General features: G+C 34.9%; 1 protein-coding gene across 18 annotated transcripts in view; it reads right to left on the reverse strand.

Moving 5' to 3' along the window:
* The window catches only part of CCSER2 (coiled-coil serine rich protein 2), a 149,492-nt gene that overhangs the window by 13,730 nt on the left and 110,535 nt on the right, over positions 1–25,227 (reverse strand). For 11 of the 18 annotated variants that reach the window (XM_082424195.1, XM_082424181.1, XM_082424191.1 and 8 more), the window contains 3 exons: positions 23,391–23,474; positions 17,906–17,992; positions 10,414–10,503 (listed from right to left, as the gene is read on the reverse strand). In XM_082424195.1, the coding sequence (XP_082280321.1) occupies positions 10,414–10,503; positions 17,906–17,992; positions 23,391–23,474 (261 nt within the window). Of the gene's footprint in view, positions 1–10,413; positions 10,504–17,905; positions 17,993–23,390; positions 23,475–25,227 lie in introns of those variants that run through there. The other 7 variants (XM_082424193.1, XM_082424194.1, XM_082424192.1 and 4 more) reach the window with 1 other exon arrangement.

The following is a 25,227-nucleotide window of genomic DNA, read 5'->3' on the forward strand; positions in this document are numbered from 1 at the left end:
TGTGGCTTCTTAGCTTTACTTATTTTGATCAGATTATCAGAACTGGAAAACAACAGAAATGTCATTTACTTCAGTTTCCTCACATTCCAGGTAAAACTGGGTCTTCAAGAGAGAATCTGTTCACACAAATAGAACCAGGTTGGGTCTCATGTCTCTCTGTTCCTAGCCTCCTCACTGATGAGACATACCCACACATAAAACTATAGAAACACTCATGATAGCATCAAGAAAAATGAGCTTGTAAATCGTCATCACACCCAGCTCAATTTGCAAAATAAAGTATGCATAATTTTTCACACCAATTAATCTGATATAGAAATGATGTACTAGAAGATTACTAATGTATTTTACTGATGTTTAGATATTTCAGGAACACTGATCCAAATAAAAAACTTATGTCCACTCCTGTATCAACATTCCTTGCCTCAGGTTGAGTATAATCAGACGTTTATTTAAATTTAAGAATAATCCTACATTGCTCACTATAAAACAAAAACCAAAAAAAGACCCATTTTCTATGTTGATTAAGGGAACAAATAGCTACAAGAAACTAAATAAAATTAATGATCTTTAGAGTATCCTAGTAATAAAGATCCTGTCTTTTGAAATTATTGTAACTTCTCCACTAATTTAGCCAGGGATGTTTGTGAAACAGATTAGGCCACATTTAATAGGGCGATGACCCCAGGTGCTCTCCATAGGTATTACCTGATACAACTCCATTTTGCTGTTTCAGAGATGTTTTGGTCCAAAACCTTTACACAAAGCAAGTCCTCAGCCAAGAAGGGGCATGTACTTTTCTCCCTATGGGTTTCACCAGGCAGGACCAGCTTCTACTCACTGCACTGGGTAAAGAAACTTTCAGATAGGGATTTTGTATACAAACTAAACCAGCAGTCAGAGATTCCTTCTCAAAGAAATAAGGTCTCCCTGGGGGTTTATGGAAATAGTACCCACTGGGAATCAGGGAACTGTGTTTTTCCTTGGATCTTCTAAGAGCCTATAACCTTGAGAATGCCACTGATCTTCTCTGAGTCTCAGTCTCTTCATTTGTAAGATGAAGAATTGGAATGTGCTACAGACTAAGTCATTTGTGTCCCCGCCCCCAAGTTTCATATGTTGAAACCTACTGCCCCAGTGTGATGGTTTGGAGGTGGGCCTTTGGGTAGTGATTAACTCATGAGGGTGGAGCCATCACGAATAGGATTACTGCCCTGTGAAAGAAATCCCAGAAAGCCCCCTCACCCCTTCCACCATGTTGAGGACACAGGGAAAAGACAGCTGTCTATAAACCAGGAAGCAGGCTGGTGCCTTGATCTTGGAACTTCCAGCCTCCAGAACTGTAAGAAATAAATTTCTTGTTTATAAGCCAGTCAGTCTGTGGTATTCTGTTATAGGTGCCTGAACGAACTAAGATAGAACAGTTCATCTCCAAGAAACGTCTCACTTATAGTTGTAATTCAGTTGGCTCACACACCCCCACTCCAGAGTCATTGTTATCCTTTAATTTTATAACTCTATTTATACAGCACTTAAAACAACTGCATTAAATTGTCTCTCATGATAAATCATTAGTAATTTAAAATAATTTAAGTGAAAGTATCTGTAAGAATACCTAGAACCTGGCAGGAGTTTAAAAGATGTTAAATGTCCCACATTCTCTGCCTAACCGTCCCCAGCAAACGGGAGACTCTGTTTACTGATTCAAACTGAATTAAATTAAGTTATTGTGTTTACCTAGAGATGAATATATAACATCTGCCAGGCCTGGACACACACTGCAAGCACCTAAAAATCTTAAAAAACAAACACAATGATACCTATTCTTTACTCCCCCAAGACCAACAAATCAATGAAATATCAACTACACACCTACCAGAATGGCTAAAATTAAAAAACTAATAATGACAACACTAAGTGCTAGTGAGGATGCAGAGAAACTGGATTACTCATACAATGCTGATGAGAATCTAAAATAGCACAGCCGCTCTGACAGTTTGCCAGTTTCTCTGAAAACTAAATGTACAGTTACAACATTACCCAGAAATCGCACTACTGGGCATTTATCCTAGAGAAATGAAAATTTACATCTACACAAATATTCATAACAGCTTTATCTGTAATAGCCAAAAACTGGAAACTACCAACATGTCTATCTATTATAGATAGACACAAGTGGTTAAAAAAACTGTGGAACATCCATATTATGGACTACTACTCGGCAGTAAAAAGGAACAAATTACTGATAGACACAACTACTTGGATGGATCTCCAGGGTATTATGCTGGGTGAAAAAAAGCCAATCTCAAAAGCTCACACACTGTATAACACCATTTATATAAAATTCTTGAAATGACAAAATTTAGATGTGGAAAACATTAGTGGTTGTCAGGGGTTAGGAATGGTAGGGGAAGAAGTGGTTGTGACTATTAAAAGGCAGCACAGAAGAGAGAACTTTGTAGTAGTGCAATAATTCTGTGTTTTAAATATGGTAGTTGTTGCAGGAATCTACACAACTGATAAAATGGCACAGAACTATGCATACTCTAAAGTCAATTTTGGTTTTGACACTGTACTACAGCTATATAAAATGTAACTGTTGTGGGATATTGGGCGAAATAAGGAATCTAGTTTTGCAACTTCCTATGAATCTACAAGAATTTAAAATAAAAAGTAAAAACATAATAAATAGAGGAGTAAAAACAATGCACATTAGAGTGATACTGAGGAAAATTATTTGAAACACTAATTATATTGGTAGGATCATATTTTCTTGGGGAGAGAAGGAAAACATGTTTAAGGACCTTCTCATCTCTATAAACTAAAGGTAATTTCCCTGATAATAAAAAGATGATTATATATTCCTTTCAATAGTAAAAAAAAACAACTGAAACAGCTATAAAACATGACTAACTAAACCTTGAGACCAGGCAAGTTCAGAGACAGCAGACATGTGAGCAACACCAAGCAGCAGCACTAAGAAACAGCCTGTGCTGGCTCCCCACGATTCCATGTCTACTGGAAGTGTTTCTACAAAGAAGGGAACTTGTACGGAAGACCCTAACTTAGAGACTAAGAAGACGTATGATTTATAAGATGTAAGAAAAGGATGGGAAACATGATTTTGAGCAAAAAGACAGTATTAACAAAGAAAGAAAAAGTTCCCAGATGGATAGATCTCTTCCAGCAGTGAGTGCTGGAATACACTACACTCCTGAACTGAAGACTGCTGGAAGTCATGGCCATGTGAAGATAGATTTGAGAGCCAGAAGGTCTAGTCCCCGTAACTGGAAGACATGTCCACCATCCTCTGGTCCAGAAACAAGGCCTCGCTGTCCTATCATCTGATTTACACTTTGCTGTCTGTCCATGAGTATCATAAACTAAGAATCAAGCAATGTCTTTTATTTAGTATCCAAAGCCCTTAGCACTGGGATTGAAAAATAGAAAAAACTAGTCAAAGTTCAATGAATGAATGAATAAATGGACCTATGGTTTAAAACCTGAAGGAATTTTCTATTTTGTGTTTTTTTGGTCAATTCCTGCTACATAGTTCAGGTTTAAAGCCAAACCCAGTGACCTCCATACAGAGCTGCACTGTCCAATATGGTTGATAGCAGCTACATAGGGTTAAGCAGATAGTCTCAATTGAAATGTGGTATAAATGTAAAATACACACAAGATGTCAAAGACTTCATACGAAAACAAAAACTAGAATGTAGCATATCTCAATATCTTCTTTATATTGATTACATGTTCAAATGTACTACTGGGTTAAATAGAGTATTTTATTAAAATTAATTTTGCATGTTTCTTCTTGCTTTAATTTGGACACTAAAGCATTTATATTATATATGTAGCTCACATTACATTTATATTGGAGCACTAATTAGAGGGCAGGAAAGTGCATAATTCTTTCCTAGTTGATGCTGTGAAGATCCCTAAGCTCTGCCCAGGAACGGGCCTTTTGCTCATCTGAGTCTACTTTAAATCTTCTGCTGACTTTTAAGATGAAGATATGAGATGCTTTCTGCTAGAGAAATCACAATGGTTGTATATAAAAACAAAAAGCAGTAGGAATGCATATGAATATATCACATCCAAGGGGGAAAAAAAATCTACTTGTAGGAAAACATAGGATATCTGACGTATAGTTTAACCATATGCATAACATTCTAGTTACACTTTAAATTGGTGGGACAAACACATACCTACGCACACAAACAAGAACAAAATAAAAGAATACGAAAACATTAAAAAAAAAGAGTATCTGGATTCAGGGTTTTAGAGGAAATTTCATTTCTCTCAAGATAAAGCCTAGGGAGACCAAGTAAAAACATCTTTCTGTGAACTCGAACCTTGTGGGATAAGATGAAGAACTGGGAGCCAAGTTCTTCAGAACACTTGCAGCTCTTCCCTCAGCAGCTGCTTTTTCTTAAAGCAAGAGATGAGAACAGATAAGAGTTACCACCTGAGCTTAGAGGATGGAGAATTTTTAATCTTAGCACTGAAAAGATAAAACTTTTCCTGATTCAAGAAGATTAGTTTGCTTGTGCCTCCCTCTTCTGGGAGAGCTTAGGAAGCCTCCTGGAATGGTCTTATTTGCTCCGAAAGAGGTCTGTGGCAGTTGGCACTGTAACACTGAGCTTCCTTAGTGGATGAAACTCTTTACTAGAGATTTCTGTCTTCCATAAACTCATGCTCACCTCCCACCACCCCACTTTGAATCTACATCTGTCTCTAACTTCTCTGGCACCTTTCAAGTTCCAATCCTACATATTCAAACTCCTCTACCCTTCTGTCCTGCCAGAATCTCAATCTCAAGTGATTAAAATATATATCTAAAACCTTTAGCAGTTTTCTTACCTAATAAAATCCCTTCTCTTGGTTCTCCTATTTTCTTAACTGACATGTCATCTTCCCAGTCATCCACATTTGATAACTTACATTCATCTTCTTCCCATTCATCACACCTTTTCATCTAATCACTTTCCAAGACAACAGATTCTGCCTCAGTGATTTTCTCTCCATCTCCATGAGAGATCAAAAATCATAGGTTAGCCTCATCTCCTGGGCTATTATAATAATCTTCTAAATAGTTTTCCCTGCCTTCACTATGTTCTCACTGGAATTGATTCAATCCTACTGGGCCCTGTGCTAAGCCACTAAGCACAGATGAAGGAATGAGACACAGCCCCTGCCTCAAGACAATCACAGTTTCTCCTCTCACATTACTCTCCCTGTAACAAAATATAGTTAAGTCTGGCCCCTGCTACAACCTTATGGCTACAGAATTAAGTTGAAAGTTCTCAGTCTAACATCTAAGTCTCTCCATAATGTGATCCAACTGCAACTCTCCAAACTTCTCTCTTTCCTCATAATAATTCCTATGTAATCATTACTACTACCACCACCAATAACTACACTAAAACATGGCAAAGTATAGTAAATGATTTAAAAAAACAGAGAGGTAACAATCCAAATGTTACAGAGTTACAATCGTAAAAGAAATTTCATCTGGCTGGTAAATTTTTATTTAATCCATGCCCAGGTATTCCTTCTGAGAAAGATAACAAGCAGCCCCTAGTGCCCAGTGATCTCATAAACAATCTCACAGAATACCATGGTTACTCTGAGACCATGGTAACATGAAAGAAAATAAGGTCACTTCATAATTTTGCCTAAGTACAGATAAAGGCAAGGTCACACTGTGCCATCCAGAAAATACTCTAGACTTTTCTACCTTCTGATAGTATCCAATCTGAGCAAACCCCTGATTCCTTAGACCCTCCCTTAAATCATCCAAGAAAAGCTCAGATCCTATAAAAGGTTCTTTCTGATACAATCTTGAGATCATTTTTCACGATGTGTGTTCTCCCTGGCTGCAACAAGTAATCCACCCAACTTGTTTTACAGATATATTCCTGGTGGGCTTTGGCTGAAAGTACATCGACACTTCACTGCTCTGAATGATCAGGATAGCTATATTTGCTTAGAAACTTTAGGACTAGGTAAGAGAAATGGTATTATTTTCTGCTATATCAGGAATATCAATGTAACTTTTTGAAAGAACCCTCTGAGCATAATACTAAATAGACATTCTCTAGGAAAACAATTTAGTTACATCTGACACTTAAAAAATAGTAATTTTCTAAAACATCTGTAAAAATGTTTTCGTAATTACCTAAGAACAAGAAAAGTTAGAATGCTCCAACAAATAAAGGCCTAATAAATTAGCACTCTGCTAGCATAAACTAAAAGAGGAGCAACTTTTATTACCTCTTATGGAGCTGATTAATTTCTTCTAAAAGACTAATTTGATCATGCTGCTTCTTGGAAATCTAACAGGATCATCCATTTCTCACTGATTGCTATCTAACATTAAATTCTAAGAGTAAAATCTCTCTATGTCCTGCCTACACCCTCATTGTGTTAAGTCAGTAAGTTAAACCCTACATTACACACATGAAATGGATACCAGCAGTGGAAAACTTTGGTGCTGTCCTTTGTTTTCTAACTACTGTGCAAACAAACTTTGTTTCTTTCAGTGGATATTTTATTTATTTTTTAAAATTTATTTATTTATTTATTTTTGGCTGCGTTGGGTCTTTGTTGCTGCATGAGGGCTTTCTCTAGTTGCGGCGAGCGGGGGCTACTCTTCATTGCAGTGCGCGGGTTTCTCATTGCGGTGGCTTCTCTTGTTGCATAGCTCGGGCTCTAGGCGTGTGGGCTTCAGTAGTTGTGGCACGCAGGCTCAGTAGTTGTGGCTCACGGGCTCTAGAGTGCAGGCTCAGTAGTTGTGGAACATGGGCTTAGTTGCTCTGTGGCATGTGGGATCTTCCCGGACCAGGGCTCGAACCCATGTCCCCTGCATTGGCAGGCAGATTCTTAACCACTGTGCCACCAGGGAAGTCCCTTTCAGTGGATATTTTAAACAAAGTTCCAAAAATGCCTACTTCAGTTCTGGTAATTGGTATTAGAGGATACAAATTTACATACCCTTAAATTTATGACCAGATAAATCATTCAGCTGCTCTAATATCTATATTTCATTTGTCCCTAGCCTTGAAAAACAATTCCATTTTTCAGTTATTGGTTTCAGGTACTATTGTTCATAAACTACAGTGTAAAAGACACACATAATAGAATTCTTGGTGTGTTGTCATACTCACATGCATGCTAAAATGTGATGTCTCAGTACAAAGATGGTTCCTATCAGCATTTAGCTCACTGAAACATAGGTCATATTCAATGTTCAATGTCTAAGAATGATTAAACATTATTGCATGACCACATCATAAATATTACATGTTTATATACCAAAGTATATATATATTTCACTTAAAATACTTCTAGTGGCATATTTTAAATATAAGTAATAGTGAATATAAATAAAGAGCTTAGCAAAGAAATAAATCCCTTAATTCCCTTTGGAAATATATATAAATAGTAATGTAATGACTCTCTAATTGGGAGAAAATGGCACATCTAAGTTTAAAATCAGGACATTAATCTTACATAAAAATTAACCAATAATACTGCCCACTTCCAAATCAGAAAGGCATGTGGTCTAAAAGAAAAAGGACTTAGGAAAGAGTACTTGAGACAAATCTTTGGGTTATATTGTTCCTTATTTTAACATTTTGTCTTATCTCCCAGGCAAGGGAAAAAAAAGGAGCAGAGTTCTTTGCTAGCACATCTATCATGACTGGTAGGACTAAGTAAATTCCTTCTCCTTTGGGAATTATAAACAATTGATTTTTTTGTGTGTGATATGTCTGTGATATATTTTTCTGATTCAATATTTTATAAATAGTTACAATAGGAACATAGTTGACTATGACATTTTGAAATATATGTATGATCCAATAAATCTGAGTCATGCAAACCTAATTCTAAGCACAAAGGATTGCAAATAATGCTGATCATATTCCAGTTCTTGAATTTATATAAATGTTATTCATATCTATTAAATATGCTATAAAGTAGATTAATCTGTGATTCAGTACTAGAAACTAATTCCAACAGAGCATTTAAATTTTATATAAAAGCATCTTTCTTAACTCCTTTGCTATATATAATAAGAGTTAGTTCTTAAAATATGAGAGGAAAGTAGTATCAGGTCAAATTGTGCACAATCTGAGTTTTAACTGATCAACAACTTTCCCATTGATACCAATAAAACAGTGTTTATTCCTACACTCAATTTTCAGAGTAATCCAGGTTGGGTCATTATGTGAATCCTTTGGGTCCATCTTGCAATCCCTTCTTTGAGATTCAAGGGCATACATAATAAGCTTTGATGGTGTGAGTCTAGAAATGTATTCTGGTATTTTGTCTTCTCTAGTTAATTTAAGATGTTCAAACAAATATTCTATAAAAGTACCTATCGTGAAAATTTAGAATTTACTTAATGTGCAAAATAACTATTCAAATCTTCAAATACTGATGTTAAATGTTTTAAAAACGATATTGGAAATATATTTTAAAAACTTAAAATTCAGTCCAAGATATTATTATTTATAAGAACATGCTTGTACATGGATCAACAATGTCATACTATGTTTAAAATAAAGTTTTATAAGTTTATATGTTTAAAGTGAATCCTTATTTCTCACATAATTACCATTTTCCTGCATATGCCTAGTCTCTTCAAGTATTCTTGTATGAATGATTAGGCACCTTCCATGTTTTTATTCTTCTTTCCATGTTATTCATTTCACCATTTTATCTGGGTATTCTGTCCCTCAGATGAGAACATTTGGTCAGAATTTGACTTATCCATTCTTCTTCTGAAGGTACCATCTTCTCCTACAACTCATTTTTACCTTCTTTCTCTCTTTTTTCCCATTACCTAAATATGAACTCTATCTTTTTTATTTTCCTTCATTTCTTCCAAAAATTGCCTTCACTGACTTCCCCTTATTGTTCCAGGTGGCTTTCCTATAATCCATCTAAGTCTACTTCATCATTAACTCTAAAGATGCTTTGTCCAATATGGTATCCACTAGCCATATGTGGCTATTTACATTTAATTACAATTAAATATTATTTACAGTTATCTTCTGCAGTCACACTAGCCACATTTTCAAGTATTCAACAGTCACATGTAGCTAGTGGCTACTGCACTGGACCTCAAGGAAATTCCATGGAAGAGTGCTGATGTAGAATAGTCTCTCATTCTCAATTCTGGAACTCGTCTCTGTCTACTGACATCTTTTGCTTTCTATGATTCAACCACTACTTTCACCCTTTTCACCAAGCTTGATTCTTCCACCTAGACTTTCCCAATCCTTTGAACCTTACAGCACTTTCTACACTTTAACTATATCACATCGTCAGTTCCTTCAATAAGCACTTGTTAATGGAAGAATCCTTATTTGTCTGTATATTTTCTTTCCCAATTCCCCACTTCTACTTCAAGAGGCTAATAACTGAGATGGGAGGGGCTCACCAAACTTTTGTTGAACAAATTAATTATTAGCTTTGTACTTTATACAGAGCATACAAAAAATAAGTACTTATTAGATGAAAAGAAATAAGTATCTTATAAACTTTAAAGGCCTATAGCTAAGTTTAAAAAAAGCAGATTGTTGATTACACTCACCATTATAATTCCCTGTTCATTTGTGTTACTAGGATTCCACTGCTTAAAATAAGGCAAAAGAAGAGTCAAGGCTGGCTTATCAGGCATTCTCTTACCACGAAATACCTATTACTTGGCACCATACAATAGGATAACGATGACTGATAGCCATGATGACTCTCTGGCTCAGGCATATCCTGAGCTGAGTTCAGAAAGTGTATTTTTAACACTAAACATGTTTTGAGATGTAGTATTTTTGAAAAACAATGAAGAAGCACAGAATGCATGGTTATTTTCTACTGTTTAGAAGAAGCCATTCCCTACCCTAACTACGCCCAAAACATAACCTTTATTGTCTGTATCTTAATGCATTTATACTTCCTAATAGCCTCAATATTTATTTGAGTAATTATAATAACAGAATATATTTGAAAAGTCTCAACAAATAAAAAGAACAGGCTATATAATATATTTTCAGAGTCATATGCTGCTAAAGAGGGAAGACTGCATTTTGGACTTCTTTTTCTTGTAGGGCATGGGAAACTACTACTCTCATAAATACATGCAATAAGAGAGAGACTAGACACTCAAATAAAAAGACCTACAGTATGCAGAATGGAAAAGCTATTAAATGCACATTCATTCATATAAGACACAGAAGAGAAGCTTTAGAAAGCACAGAAACACCTAAGAACAAGAAAAATCCACTTACCTTAAAAAAAAACTGACAGCCATGGCAGATTCAAAATTATTAGAGTAAAAAGAGTAGAACAAAACATCAAAATAGTAAATGACAAGAAAAGAGGATAAAAGTATCTGTTACTTACAGGAATTCTTCTCCAGGGTGTTTGGGTATATTTATCAGCATATGTGCATTTTTCCTCTTTAGATTTTTGATGGCAGTTACACCGAGTTGCCTGAACAAAAACACAAATTTTTACATTGGTATAATTCTATATATACACATATACATACAAACAAAGTAATTAGGGTCTCTCTTAGGGGGTTAAAATAAAAAGGCAAACATCAAAATCTATTTAGTAGTCTCCCATCTTTTTCACAGACTGGATTTTAGATTCACCCAGCAAGGCAAAATTTTGAATAGTCAAAATTACCCTTGACAATCTCTTATACTGCCCATACAACACACTACCTATGATTTTATGTATATAAATATATGTGTATATAGATGTAGAACATATACAGCAATACACAGTATATAAAGAATATAATAGCAAAACTTTAAATACTTCCCTAAACTATTATGGTACTACAATCACTGCAGCACAGTTTCTTAAATTCATTTTTGATGGGACTCGGCTATTAAATACCACCAGTCCACAAGTAAGGTTGTCTCTTCACCCGTGCAATGCATTTAAAAGCCCCTTTAATGATGTGTTGACTTTACTGGACTGGAATATTTTAAAGGATCTCTGCCCTTTGACAAGATCCATCTGACCATCTCAGTTCATAAATAAATTCTCTTCACATGACTTCACTCAGAGCATACTCATTCAATAATTTATACAACACAAAATAACATGCCTATTGTGTAAACTATGGTCTCTCAAATAAATATCAAATTTTTAAAAAAGGAAAAGACTGATAATGATAATTTCTCCTTGGTGTGAAGTTGGAATATAGCCATATTATTTATTAAACAACCCCACTGGAGGTAAATATGCTTTCTTGTAGGAAAACCTACATAACAAATTCTTGATTATTGCATCAAGCTAAAGTGGTAAGTTTTTACTTTTAAAATATTTACCAATATTCAAATTTTTTCTTAATTGCAATCGGATCATCCCAATTTCCATAATCAAAATAAAATCTAATCAAAACAAAAATCTCTGTAATACAGACTTGTTTCCAATTCTTAGTACAGACATATTTCCCATTCTGAAACACGGGACAGTCATTGAAACAAAATTCAATATATACGCAGGTCAATCTAGATCTCCTGGAATGCAATATAATAGGACTTTGTAAAGAAGAAAACAGAAAATATAAGACATTTATCTTTTTTTTTAAACATCTTTATTGGATATAATTGCTTTACATTGTGTTACTTTCTGCTATATAACAAAGTGAATCAGCTCTATGTATACATATATCCCCATATCCCCTCCCTCTTGCAACTCCCTCCAACCTGCCCTATCCCACCCCTCTAGGTGGTCACAAAGCACCAAGCTGGTCTCCCTGTGCTATGTGGCTGCTTCCCACTAGCTATCTATTTTACGTTTGGTAGTGTATATATGTCAATGCCACTCTCTCACTTCGTCCCAGCTTACCCTTCCCCCTCCCTGTGTCCTCAAGTCCATTCTCTATGTCTGCGTCTTTAGTCCTGTGTGCCCCTAGGTTCTTCAGAACCTTTTTGTTTTTCACATTCCATATATACGTGTTAGCACACAGTATTTGTTCTTCTCCTTCTGACTTACTTCACTCTGTATGACAGACTCTAGGTCCATCCACCTCACTACAAATAACACAATTTTGTTCTTTTTTATGGCTGAGTAATATTCTATTGTATATATGTGCCACATCTTCTTTATCCATTCCTCTGCCGATGGACACTTAGGTTGCTTCCATGTCCTGGCTATTATAAATAGTGCTGCAATGAACATTGTGGTACATGACTCTTTTTTTTTTTTTTAATGTGTTTTCTTTTCTTTCTTTATTTATTTATTTATGGCTGTGTTGGGTCTTCGTTTCTGTGCAAGGGCTTTCTCTAGTTACGGCAAGCGGGAGCCACTCTTCATCGCGGTGCGCGGGCCTCTCACTATCGCGGCCTCTCTTGTTGCAGAGCACAGGCTCCAGACGCGCAGGCTCAGTAATTGTGGCTCACGGGCCCAGGTGCTCTGCGGCATGTGGGATCTTCCCAGACCAGGGCTCGAACCCGCATCCCCTGGATTGGCAGGCAGATTCTCAACCACTGCACCACCAGGGAAGCCCACATGACTCTTCTGGAATTATGGTTTTCTCAGAGTATATGCCCAGTAGTGGGATTGCTGGGTCATATGGTAGTTCCATTTTTAGTTTTTTAAGGAACCTCCATACTGTTCTCCATAGTGGCTGTATCAATCTACATTCCCACCAACAGTGCAAGAGTGTTCCTTTTTCTCCACACCCTCTCCAGCATTTATTGTCTGTAGATTTTTTGATGATGGCCATTCTGACTGGTGTGAGATGATACCTCATTGTAGTTTTGATATGCGTTTCTCTAATGATCAGTGATGTTGAACATCCTTTCATGTGTTTGTTGGCAATCTGTGTATCTTCTTTGGAGAAATGTCTGTTTATGTCTTCGGCCCATTTTTGGATTGGGTTGTTTGTTTTTTTGATATTGGGCTGCATGAGCTACTTGTATATTTTGGAGAGTAATCCTTTGTCAGTTGCTTCGTTTGCAAATATTTTCTCCCATTCTGAGGGTTGTCTTTTCATCTTGTTTGTAATTTCCTTTGCTGTGCAAAAGCTTTTAAGTTTCATTAGGTCCCATTTGTTTATGTTTGCTTTTATTTCCATTTCTCTAGGAGATGGGTCAAAAAGAATCCTACTGTGATTTATGTCATAGAGTGTTCTGCCTATATCTTCCTGTAAGAGTTTTATACTGTCTGGCCTTACATTTAGGTCTTTAATCCATTTTGAGTTTATTTTTGTGTATGGTGTTAGGGAGTGTTCTAATTTCATTCTTTTACATGTAGCTGTCCAGTTTTCCCAGCAACACTTAATTGAAAAGGCTGTCTTTTCTCCACTGTATTCTCTTGCCTCCTTTATCAAAGATAAGGTGACCATATGTGCATGGGTTTATCTCTGGGCTTTCTATCCTGTTCCACTGATCTATATTTCTGTTTTTGTACCAGTACCATACTGTCTTGATTACTGTAGCTCTGTAGTATAGTCTGAAGTCTGGGAGCCTGATTCCTCCAGCTCCATTTTTCTTTCTCAAGATTGCTTTGGCTATTCGGGGTCTTTTGTGTTTCCATACAAATTGTGAAATTTTTTGTTCTAGTTCTGTGAAAAATGCCATTGGTAGTTTGATAGGGATTGCATTGAATTTGTAGATTGCTTGGGTAGTATAGTCATTTTCACAACGTCAATTCTTCGAATCCAAGAACATGGTATATCTCTCCATCTGTTTGTATCATCTTTAATTTCTTTCATAAGATAGACATTAATGTCTTTTGTAAGACATTTATCTTAATGCAAGCACATTACTTATTATCCTGACTGCTGCAATTCCAGAAATAATGTCCTGTCTGTTGCCTATGTGTTAACATATGAAGAACAATAACCGGCAAATATTTGAATTTTCCACAATTTGGAAAATCTAGTTTTTAGTGACATTTCAATAGATAGAAAACAGCTACTCAAATCACTCCCTCTCCATCTGCATTCTTTATTGCTGACAGATTCTGTTCAGATGCTCACCTTCTATGCAGTCCCATATTCAGGGAAGTATGTATCCTCTCTTGACCCAGTGATAGATTTTGATTAGTCTGAACCAATCTGATTAATCCCATTCTTCAGTGCTTAAGGGACAAAGGACTCAAATCTAGCCAATAAAACATGAGGCAAGCCTAGGTTATTTCTAAGAAAGTGCTCTTAATTTTTTAAATTGGTATGCTACAGAAAATAGGTGCTTTTCCTATCTTTGGGAACTACTGAGTATATGACACATAGAGCTATGGCAGACATCCTGTGACCATGAAGGGGCAGCCAAGAGGATTCCAAAAAAGCTACCCTAGAACTCTGCCATTACCCAAATGACCAATTAGGAAACCATGGAAGCAGATGGGACCAATATACTTTCTTGTTATTTAAGTTTATAAATGTTCTTATTTTCAAGTCACTTTTAGTTAGACTTTTACTTAAAACTTAAAACATCATTAGATATGCAGTGATTTACTAGCTGGGTGATTTGGGGCAAATCATCAAATAAGAGTTATTATTTATCATGCACCCATGGGCCAACTGTAGCATTAGAGAGTTTACATATGTAGTTCATTTAGCTATCACAACCCTATATGGTCAGTATTATTTTTATTATCCTCACATATAGAAGAGGCTTAAGAGAAATTAAGTAACTTCCCTAAGAGAAGACGGCTACTAAGTTTCAGAGCCAGGATTTGAACCCAGGTCTATGCAGCTTCAGGCTGGTCATGGCTTCTCAAATATATTACATTGCTAACCTACTTAAGATGAATTCCACTTTCTAATGTCTCCACAAAGAAAATTCTACATAATAATTTCATAAGATTATTCTGAGGATTCAATGAACAAATGCATCTAAATTAACTATCATTTAACTAGTAAACTAAGATGAAAATAAATGGGCATTCTCAGCATTTTGGAATAAGGTTCAAACAGTCACACCTCTATACCTTTCAGCTGCATTTCTGGAGCACTGCAATCTGATTTTATATCTGTATATTTCACATAAAATATGAATTTAACACATCATATTGTTGCTATATTTTTCTTAAAGTTTGCATGTAAACATAGGTTAGAGCTGAGTGCCTATTTTTGAAAAAAGATAAAATATATAGAAAGCTAGAAATGGAAAAAGACTTTGAAATCATCCAGAAAAAACTTCATATTTTTGATAAAGAAAGCACTAGAGACTGATGGAAACTGCCAATGTCATTCAGCTAATTAATATTGAAGACAAGAGATTCAGCTAATTAGTACTGAAGAAAAGTTATCTAATTCCTATTCCATGGCTCCTCTGATGCCATTTTGCTATTTTTAAGAAGAGCAAATTAGGGATACAAGGAAAGAAAAAAACTGTAAAGAGAAAGGCAGTTTTAATTTTGGTAATCTGAAAAATGCTCTTACCTATCTCTACTTTCAGTGGTTTATAACTCTTTAAATTCTCTTGATTTGAACAAGTGACTTTCCAGTTCCACAACTAAACTAAAGGTAGGTGATGGGATCTTCCAAGATAAATATGATTTCTAAGTTTAATGTATCAAATACAGAGAATTTCGAAGCACATATCACTAAAGAGTAATGTTTTCACTTTTCTTTGCTTTTCTTCCTTTCTTTAGGATTCTCTTAGATATTTCTAAAACCTTTCTAAAAGTTATTTATAAGGTGAGATATTGTTAAGGATAACTGGCCCGGTCTCTTCAGTAAGTCAGTACAATGAAAAAAAGAATAATCCTAAAGTAAAAGAGACTTAAGGAATAACTAGATGTAATGTACAAATGTACAGGATATTTTTAGAACTGCAGAAATCTGAATATGGACTGGATATTAGAAAATATTAAAAAATTACTATTAACTGGTTAAAGGTAATAATATTTCAGCTAGGAAGAGAACATTTCTTACTTTTTAAAGAGGCACACTGAAATTAAGAAGAACACTATTAAAACTTCTCAGCGTAAAAAGCTATATCTTTCATTATTTATTAATCATATATCAATATAAAGTGACCTCTTTTCATAATTCTTTCAGTCTCAGATTTCTTCTTCTAATTTTAATACTGCAACTTCAGTTTTTTAGATGAGAATAACTTTATTCTGTCTCACCCAACCTTTTATATTCAGCATTATTGTGCTGTTTTACTTTATCTAAATTTCCTTTATACAAAGAAATTAATGGATTTTGCTTTAAATCCTCAACAAAGCTCTCTCCATGAGATAAGGCCGTTTGCATTTACTATTATATTTATTACATTTGGTCTTATTTCTGTCACTTTACTTCTGCTGTTTTTAGACATCCTTGGTATTTCTCTACGTTAGATGTCTTTTTACTTTCATCTTTTGCAAGATACATTATTCTAATCTACTATTAGTTATCTTAAAGCATTTCACAAACATTTTAATTTATCTAAGTATATAAAAAGAATAATTTTAGATACCCATTTGTAGATAAACAATTCAGTACTACTGACTTCTTCAGCATATCCCTTATCTCTTTTCTCAAACCTATTTTATTTAATCTAAATATTTACAAAAATTAATAGCAATTTAAAATTTTAATTAAAAATAATTTTTTATTTCAAAACATGTTTTAATTAATAAATTAAAATTTTTTAACATTAAATGATATATAATTACATAAGATTAAATAATGAGCATTAAGTTTTCTCCCGTTAGTAGTTGGGAAGTTTATCCCACCTAATCTCCCTAAAGATGGTTTTCATTTCACCACTCATTCATTTTAATCTTTACTTCCTTATTCTTGAGTTATTTTTAAATTTCTCTCTCAAGCATTTGGGATGCATTATTAAATACTTTTACAAAGATAACTGGGTGGCATATTTTTCAATACACTAAAGGTCTGAGAATGTATCTTTGTATATAAATAAAAATGCATTTAGCTATAAAATGTGAGGGTCATAACCTTTTTTTTAAAGTGCACTAGATACAACTTCCTGTGCTCTGTAATAGATTTTTGCAAAATTTGAAGCTTAATTTCCTAAAAGTACCTTTTCTTCTCCCTAAAAATTGGTTGGGTTGGGTTTTGTCTTTAGTTTTTAAATACAAACACTGGTCTTACTCTTTTCCTTTTTAATCTTATATTTGGTAGGCCCTCAATTTGCAATATTCGGTTATTCTTTTTTCAGATTCATAAGTTTTCTGATACCCTTAATCATAACATCTGATCCATCTGTTCTTACTATTTATTCATAAGGTGGATCTCTGATCTGACCCCAATGGCTCAGAGCTCAGTATATTATATTCTTTATATTCTGAGTGAGATTACTCCTTCATATTGCTGCATTGCTTTGCTATGTCAAAACAAGTTTTGACTTCCAACAAAGATTTACTTTGGCTTGTTGTGATTGTTATGCCATTATATTCTTGTTATCCTGGCCTTTTATTATTACAAACCAAATTATAATTAAATTCAAGATACAGCACATACAGTTTTCATATGGAACTAACATTTGATATCATAACAATTATAAAATTATAAAGATTCAGACATATCTCTGAGAGATCACTCAGTATCATCCATGGGCAAGAAACATTTTTTTTTAGAACAGCCATTCTAACAGACAGCCATTCAGATTCCTAAGACTAAACACCCAGGTTCATTCCTCAACAACATGAATGTAAATTGGTGAATTTCAAATACCCAAAACAGAGGCAACTTAAAATGGATTGAGTTTTTCACCTTGAAAATTTATTATTTAGACTGAAAGTTAAACCACATACTTTAAGAGTGCATGTAACCTAAAAATAATACAATAGTGCAATCTTAAAAGGTAAAAATAAAATCCAGTTTCAATTCTGGCCAGTTTTATAAAAAAATATACATATTGCCCAGTTTGAAAAGCCTGCACTTTACATACTACACTATAATACTTACAAGCTGATGTTCTAATAGTTGGATTTTTTCATCTTTTTTCTTTATTTCATCTTTAAGTTGTTTTATTTCATTTAATAAATCTTCATTCTGAAATATTTTAAAAAATTTAACATGAAGTATTTAATTGTATTTAAAAACACTAATGAGAAGCATTAAATCAATGATGAAGACTGAGTAATGAATTGGTTGTTTATTTAAGGGGGAAATTCTTCTTAAATATGCCAGCTATTAATCCATTTTTTAAAAAAACCCATTTTGGTCTTCTAAGAATTCATAGTCTAAGGAGTCTGACACGTAAACAATGAACAATAATAGCAGCAACAGCTAACATTCATTGAGTATTAATCGGGTGCCAAGAACTAAGTACCTTTTAGGTATCTAAGTAGTTGATTCCGACTGCAACCCTGAGGTAGGTACTATTATCCCCACTTTACAGACAAGAAAATTGGGAACTAGGCCACGTAGTAAAATAAATTACACACAAAACAGTAACTTCAGCTAGATTTCAAGGAATGTATAAGAGTTGCCTGTCAGAGGAAATGAAGGCCACAAGTAGAGAAAACTGTGTAATTAAAGGCACAGAGTCATTTCATGGCTGGTTCAGAAATCAGCAGAAAGATAAATGTGCCTGAAGGATAACAAGGAAGATTCTTTTTCCATGAGCTACTTTCATGAGAACTGCCTAAATCAAAGAGTAAATACCCTGTCAACTTAGTCTATAAGAAATTCCTAATAGTATTAAGAGAAACCTATTGTCAAGGTTAGCAGGAATCCAGTTACATTTCCAAGTATAAGGTATCATTACCCTATAGTTAGCCCATTTTGTTTACTGCTATTCAACTATCCAGAAACATATACTGATGAAGTAATGCAAGCAAGGAAATTACAGTTGACCCTTGAACAACGCGGGGGTTAGGGGCACCAAAGCAGGGGTTAGGGGCACCGAACCTCTGCAAAGTCAAAAATCTGGGTATAACTTTTAGTCGGCCCTTGACATCCACAGTTCCTCCATATCCACAAGGCTCACATCCTTGGATTCAACCAACTGCAGATCGGTGTAGTACCACAGTATATATTATTGAAAAAAATCTGCATGTAAGTGGACTCACGCAGTTCAAAACTGTGTTGTTCAGGGATAAACTGTAGAATATATATGTGAATGATACATCTTTCCAGAGAGAAAAGTAAGTAAGCAAATAATTATAATGTGTTGGTCATGAGCAAAGTATACACTCTTCTTCAGATATACTGGGAACAAAAAAAATATTGCAGTTTCATTAACAAGAGATTGGAAACAGACATTTTATGAAGGCTTTCACATATCAAATAAGCATTGCAATGGGGAAGAAACAATAGGGAAGAAAATATTTTTTAAAATGCTGTTATGTATACCACAATTGGGAAAGACTAATTATTATATATAAAAAATGACTTCCAGTTGAATTTAAAGAGTTTAGGGACTTTAAAAAATAATAAATCAAGACCAAAAAAAAAGATGGACTGCAAATCATGAAGGACACATTTTTAAACTAAGTGGCAAATTAAGCTATTAAGAAATGATAAATATATTTGATTATATAAAAATTTAAAGCATCTATACAGTTAACATTAAAGTTAAAAGCTGGTGAAAACCTATGCTAATATGACAAAGAACTTATAACTCAAGTATATTAGGAGACTGTTCAAACATGTAAGATCATTTCTAGGCCCTAATAGACAAATAGTCAGTTCTCACAAATATACATATAACTGGAAAAATGTTCTATTTGACTTATTGAAGAAATACAAATTAAAGTATTAAAGGTATTGTTTTACAGGTATTAAATTGGGGGAGAAATACTCAACGTGATTAACAAGACTGCAGAAAAAATGGTACATTATCAGACATAACAACTGATGTTTCTGGACAAACGTATGCCTGTATATACAAAAGTCATAAAAATTACTTGCACTCTCCGATTCAGTTATCCAACTCCTATGCCAAAGAAATGATCCTAAGTACAAGAAAACCTATAATAAGATATTCTCTTAAAGTTACAAATTTAGAATTGTCCTATAAGAGGACAATTGAAATACAATGCAGTGAGCGACTTGATGGAATACTGCACAGCCATCATTCAGTCATGGCTAGGTTCTGCTGGTGCTGGAGGAAATGGACTCAAAGCTGAAATCAAAACACAATATGGTAATAACATTTATAGCCGACATGCATACAGCACTTACTTTAGAATAGGCACTGCTCTAAGGATTTTACACATAAAGACAGGCAAAGGAGAACACATCAGGAAATGGGTAATTCCAGTGGAGTCTTAAAGGATAAGTAAAAAGTTCTAAGGACACACAGTGTGGCAGGCTTTGTATTTTAGGGTAAGGGATTCTATAAGACAATACAGAGACGGGGACAAGCATAGCATATTTGGAGAATTACAAGCAGTGATGCTGTCACATGAAGGCTGTGGTACACAGTGGGGAGCAATGTGGTTAGTAAACTAGGCAAGGGCCAGATCATAGAGGGCCTGAACATCAAGCATGGCTTTAGCCAGGGAGTAACAGATAGATCTGCATTTGAGATGGCTTTGACAGCTGTTTGGAGGATATACTTGACAAGGACAACAACAAAACTAGGCTAGGAAACTGGTTATCAGGATGTTGTAATATGCCAGGTAAGAGCAGGGGCCTGACCCAAGCGAGTGATAATAGGGAGGAGAAGAAACAGGAGAAAAGGAGATGTTGGCAATTCACTGCATGTGAGAGAAGAGCACAGAGAAGTAGTCAAGAGTGACATCTCCATTTCTAGCTTAGATGATATAGCAAATAGAAACAGAGAATGAAGGAGGAGAAATATGTCCAAAGAGAAATATATATATGTATATTGGCAGCGTCGTGCAGCTCATGGGATCTCTGACTAGGGATCGAACCTGGGCTCCTGGCAGTGAGAGCGCTGAGTCCTAACCACTGGACCGCCAGGAAATTCCCCAATGAGGAATATTTTTGAGTTTAAAATACATTGCTAGAGGTACACACACCTCTTGAGAGGTGTTAGAGGTGTTCCACCTATGAGTGGGACATACAGTGGAAATGTCCAGTGGACAACTGGATTACCAAGTATGAGAGAGACTGATTTTATGTGTTATCAATATATATGTTATATGTGAAATCATTACAGTAGAAAGTTTGATGAGGACTGGACTAAAGATATAAATCTACATTCTAAAGAAGAAAAGGAACCTACAAAGAAAATGGAGGGGGGGGCGATGTTAAGGGGTATATAGGGAATTCAGACAGAAGTGACACAAAAACCAAGGGATAACGCTTGTAGGACAAAGGCCATGCCAAATGTCTATTTTCCCAGGTTTCCACATTAACTGGAAAGGTAGTTTAAGGAGAGTCAAGAAAAGGTTTATTCGATTTACTGAATTTAGGATAGGTAAGATACAGAAATTTACAAGGTGAGGATGAAGGGGAAGTTGAGAAAGCACACTGAAGAGAGATGAGAGAGGAGGTCTTTAACTGCAGCATAAGACAAGAGTCCAGAACACGAGAAGAAAGGGTGGCCTTCCACAGCACAGCGGTCACTTTTCCCTACAACTGGAACAAAGTGATTGAGAGTGACATAGACACAGACTAAGTCGGAAGGCAGGCAGCAGAAGATCTTGCTTGAAAAACACAAGGCTACCTGCAGAAGTTGAGAAGAGCAGCTGAGAAAGAGGCTGAGGAGAGTGGTCAGTGTCTGGAACAGCTCATCAAGGGAATGGGAGAGACAGCCGCCCTGAGATAAAGGAAAGACTGGAGACATGGCAGGTCCAGTGGAGATTTTAGACCCTAAAATTGTAATGGTATAAGTCACCGTATTTGTATCATTTGAAACTGAACTGTGAAACCATCTTGGATAAGAAGATGACATACTTGGGGATTTGCTGATGAAAGTGAAGGACAGTCTACTGTACTGGGCTGAGACAGTGTGAGCTATTGCATCTTACTTGGAAAGAAGGAAGAAAGACTAGGAATGATCTGCCTGAAAGGAAAGCATTGGGGACAAGAAATAAATACATGATATGTCTATCATGTAATATTAAATTAATAGACAAACTGTAAAGGAAGATGGGCAAAATGAAGACACTAATTCTATAAAAAAATTGGAATTAAACTTTTTTTCTTTAAAAAGAATTTCTTTACATGTAAAAAACTTTTCACAAAAAAGAATTCAGGAAAAAAGTCAACTTTACTTTTAAAATATCAGTCACAAAACTTAAAAAAACTGAGATAATCAGAAATCATCTACATCAATGGTTCTCAATTGAGTATGCAAGTAAAAGTTTTTTAAAAAGAGATGTCCTACTGCAAACCTATTATTATACTCACAATAGGATGGAAGCCCAGAGGCGGGAAGAAATTTATATAAAAACAGGTAGGTAACATGTTGAAAAGCCAAGATTAGATAACCAGATGTGACTACTATCCTATATTCTTTTGATTTTGTGTTTTATACATAAATTTGTTCCCAATAGGTCACTCCACATCCTATGAGAAAATTACGCTTCTCTGACCCCTAATACCAAGTGTGGCCACTTGATCTGTTTTGGAAACGACATATGTTACATCCAAGCAGAATCCACATGTTATTATGCCAATGCTACTTTCCCTCAGGTACAAAAAATATGTCCCAGGATAAGGGCTGATCCTTCAGCTTGGATCTCAGAATGAAGAGAACACGTGAAGTCCCATTGATCTACAACCAAAATGCAACATACTGAGAAATAACAAGAAATAAACTTTTGTTATTGTAAGCCACCAATATTTTGAGGTTGTTACTACAGATAAGTAGCACACACTGACTATCATACCTTGAAAACAGAATGTGAAAGGAAACAATAATTTTACTTGGAAACATGAAAGACATCAAGAATACCTGTATGTGCTTAAGAAGTAAATATGTGATTCAGGTAAATGCAAAAAACAAAAAGAGCTTTCTTCAACTAAAATCAGACCTCAAGATGAGAACTATAAAAAAATACACCTTCAAACACTAACCTGCATCTGCATTCTATAATTATATCTTTAAACATGAAAAAAATTAATTAATGTCATTTTCATTAATATTTCTTCAATGTTGTGATTATATATGAGAAGTACCTACTAACTGTTTTAATTTTTGTTGGTAGTCATATTTTTAAAACTGTTATTCATAATTATAAAAAAAGAATTTAATGATTTTTATTTTTTTAAAAAGAATCCTGTACCAATATTAATACAGGGACAGATGATTATCCAACTGATAAAACAAACTCAAATTAAAGCACCACAGTGATATCATTTTAACTTAATAAGGTAGTAAAAGTTAAAAGAAATCTGATTAAAACCCAAGACAGCAAAGCTGCAGGTTTTAATATATTTATTATTAAATGTTTTAATTATTATTGCTTTATAATTTTAGTAATAAAAAATTTTTTTTGAAAAATTCAGCATGACTACCTAGTCTTCATACCTTGTATATCTGATCACCATCTTCTGGTTCTGGACTAGATGGCAAGGAGAGTTGAACATCATGCAATGAACCACTTCCATCATGCTGTCAGAAAGAAGAAAAAGAAAACGTAAGATTAATACAATTAACTGCAGACACTGAGTTCAACCTGAATTCACCCCAGGCCAAATGCAAGCATGGCAAACAGGAAATAAGATTTTAGAAATCTCCTTTTCATCTCTATGCACTGGTAGAAAGAAATGTGGAACAGGAAACAACAGAGCTCAGGAAAGAATATTTTGTGGGAATAAATAACATACACTATACAATTTGATGATGCAGAAAGCCACTAAAAGTTTTAAAGTGGGAAAAGGAATATGGGTAATTTACTTAAAAATTTTAAGACTACCTCACCTACGAAAAATGTAAAATAAAAGTCAAATTAAATCTGATTTGAATTAGCTGTGGTGTTCTGAGTATAAAGGAGTCAGAAACAATAATATTAAATGGCTCAAAAAGGTTTGACCACAAAAATCATTTGATTAAAAATACTAGATACATATTGCATGACTCTATTTATATGAAGTCTGAGAAAAGGCAAAACTATTTATGGTGCTAAAAATCAGAAGAACGGTGGCTGACTCAGGGGAAAGGGGTTATTGACAGTAAAGTGCATTATAATCCATAAGGATGCTGGAAATGTTCTATGTCTTGTCTGTATGGCAGTTACATGCGTACATACAAATGAAAAGTACAAGCTTTACACTTAAGACTGGTACACCTTAAGCACTTTACTGAATGTAGGCTATACCTCAATTTAAAAAATTGAAAAAATTAAATTTTTTGCCCTTAAACCCAATTTTTAAAAAATGGCAGAATAGTATTATGTCCTACCCCTTGCTGAAGTGGTTTAGGAATAACCAGCTGAAAAAATGGCATGTTCAACGATTCACTGACAACCTTAAGAAAGATGAACCAGAAAAGAATATGCCTGGGATGATGGTGAGGGACTGAGTCCCTGACCAAGGCAGTACAACTGCGGCTTGATACCTTATTTGTTCAGATGGTACTTAGCTGCCTTGGGACACCCACTGAGTCAACAACCTTCAAGGAGTACTGCCATAGACCTATCTGTCCTGAAGGAAATCTCCCAGACCATGGAAATGTCCTGTATTGAAACAGGAGTGCTAAAATAGGAGACATAAGTATGTAGATCATTTTCTTCTTTACTTATTGTACTGTATACCTATTGAATCAGAATCTCTAGTGATGAGGCCTAGGAATGAGTATTTAGAAAAATTCAACAGGTAATAGTGATTGACAGTGAAGTATTAGCAGTTGTCAAATTTCCAGCAGAGATAAATTACATTTTTATTGGTGATGCCATACAGACATTAAGAATTTGACCTGAGAGAGAGTGTAACATCCTAATGAAGAACAAATGTTCTCAGAAAACATTAAAAAATGTTTAAAAAAAAAAAAAAAGAAGTTTTACAAGACTCATCTCTGTAAAAAGTTTATCTCTGCCTTGACATATAAAAACAGGGCCAGTCCTACAAACAAGTATATATTTGAGAAAAAAGGGACTGTAAAATTTGACTTATTTCCCAACATCCACAATAACTTCCTGCCCTGTACAGAGCAGGAACCTCAAAGAAGAGGAGACAACATAAGCTCAACTGCCTTGGACATGGGGGTAGTTGTGGGAAGAAGCAGAACAGGAAAAATAATACATCAGTTTTCACTGTACAGGAATAAAAAGGTGAGCCCAGGGAAATAGAAAATACCAGGAAGTCATAAAGAAAATGACTCCAGGAAGTTGTATGTAAATTACTAGGTTCACGACTCCTGAGCACCA

The sequence above is a fragment of the Balaenoptera physalus genome, assembly GCF_965194825.1.
Source record: "Balaenoptera physalus genome assembly, chromosome: 14".
Taxonomy (NCBI): domain Eukaryota; kingdom Metazoa; phylum Chordata; class Mammalia; order Artiodactyla; family Balaenopteridae; genus Balaenoptera; species Balaenoptera physalus.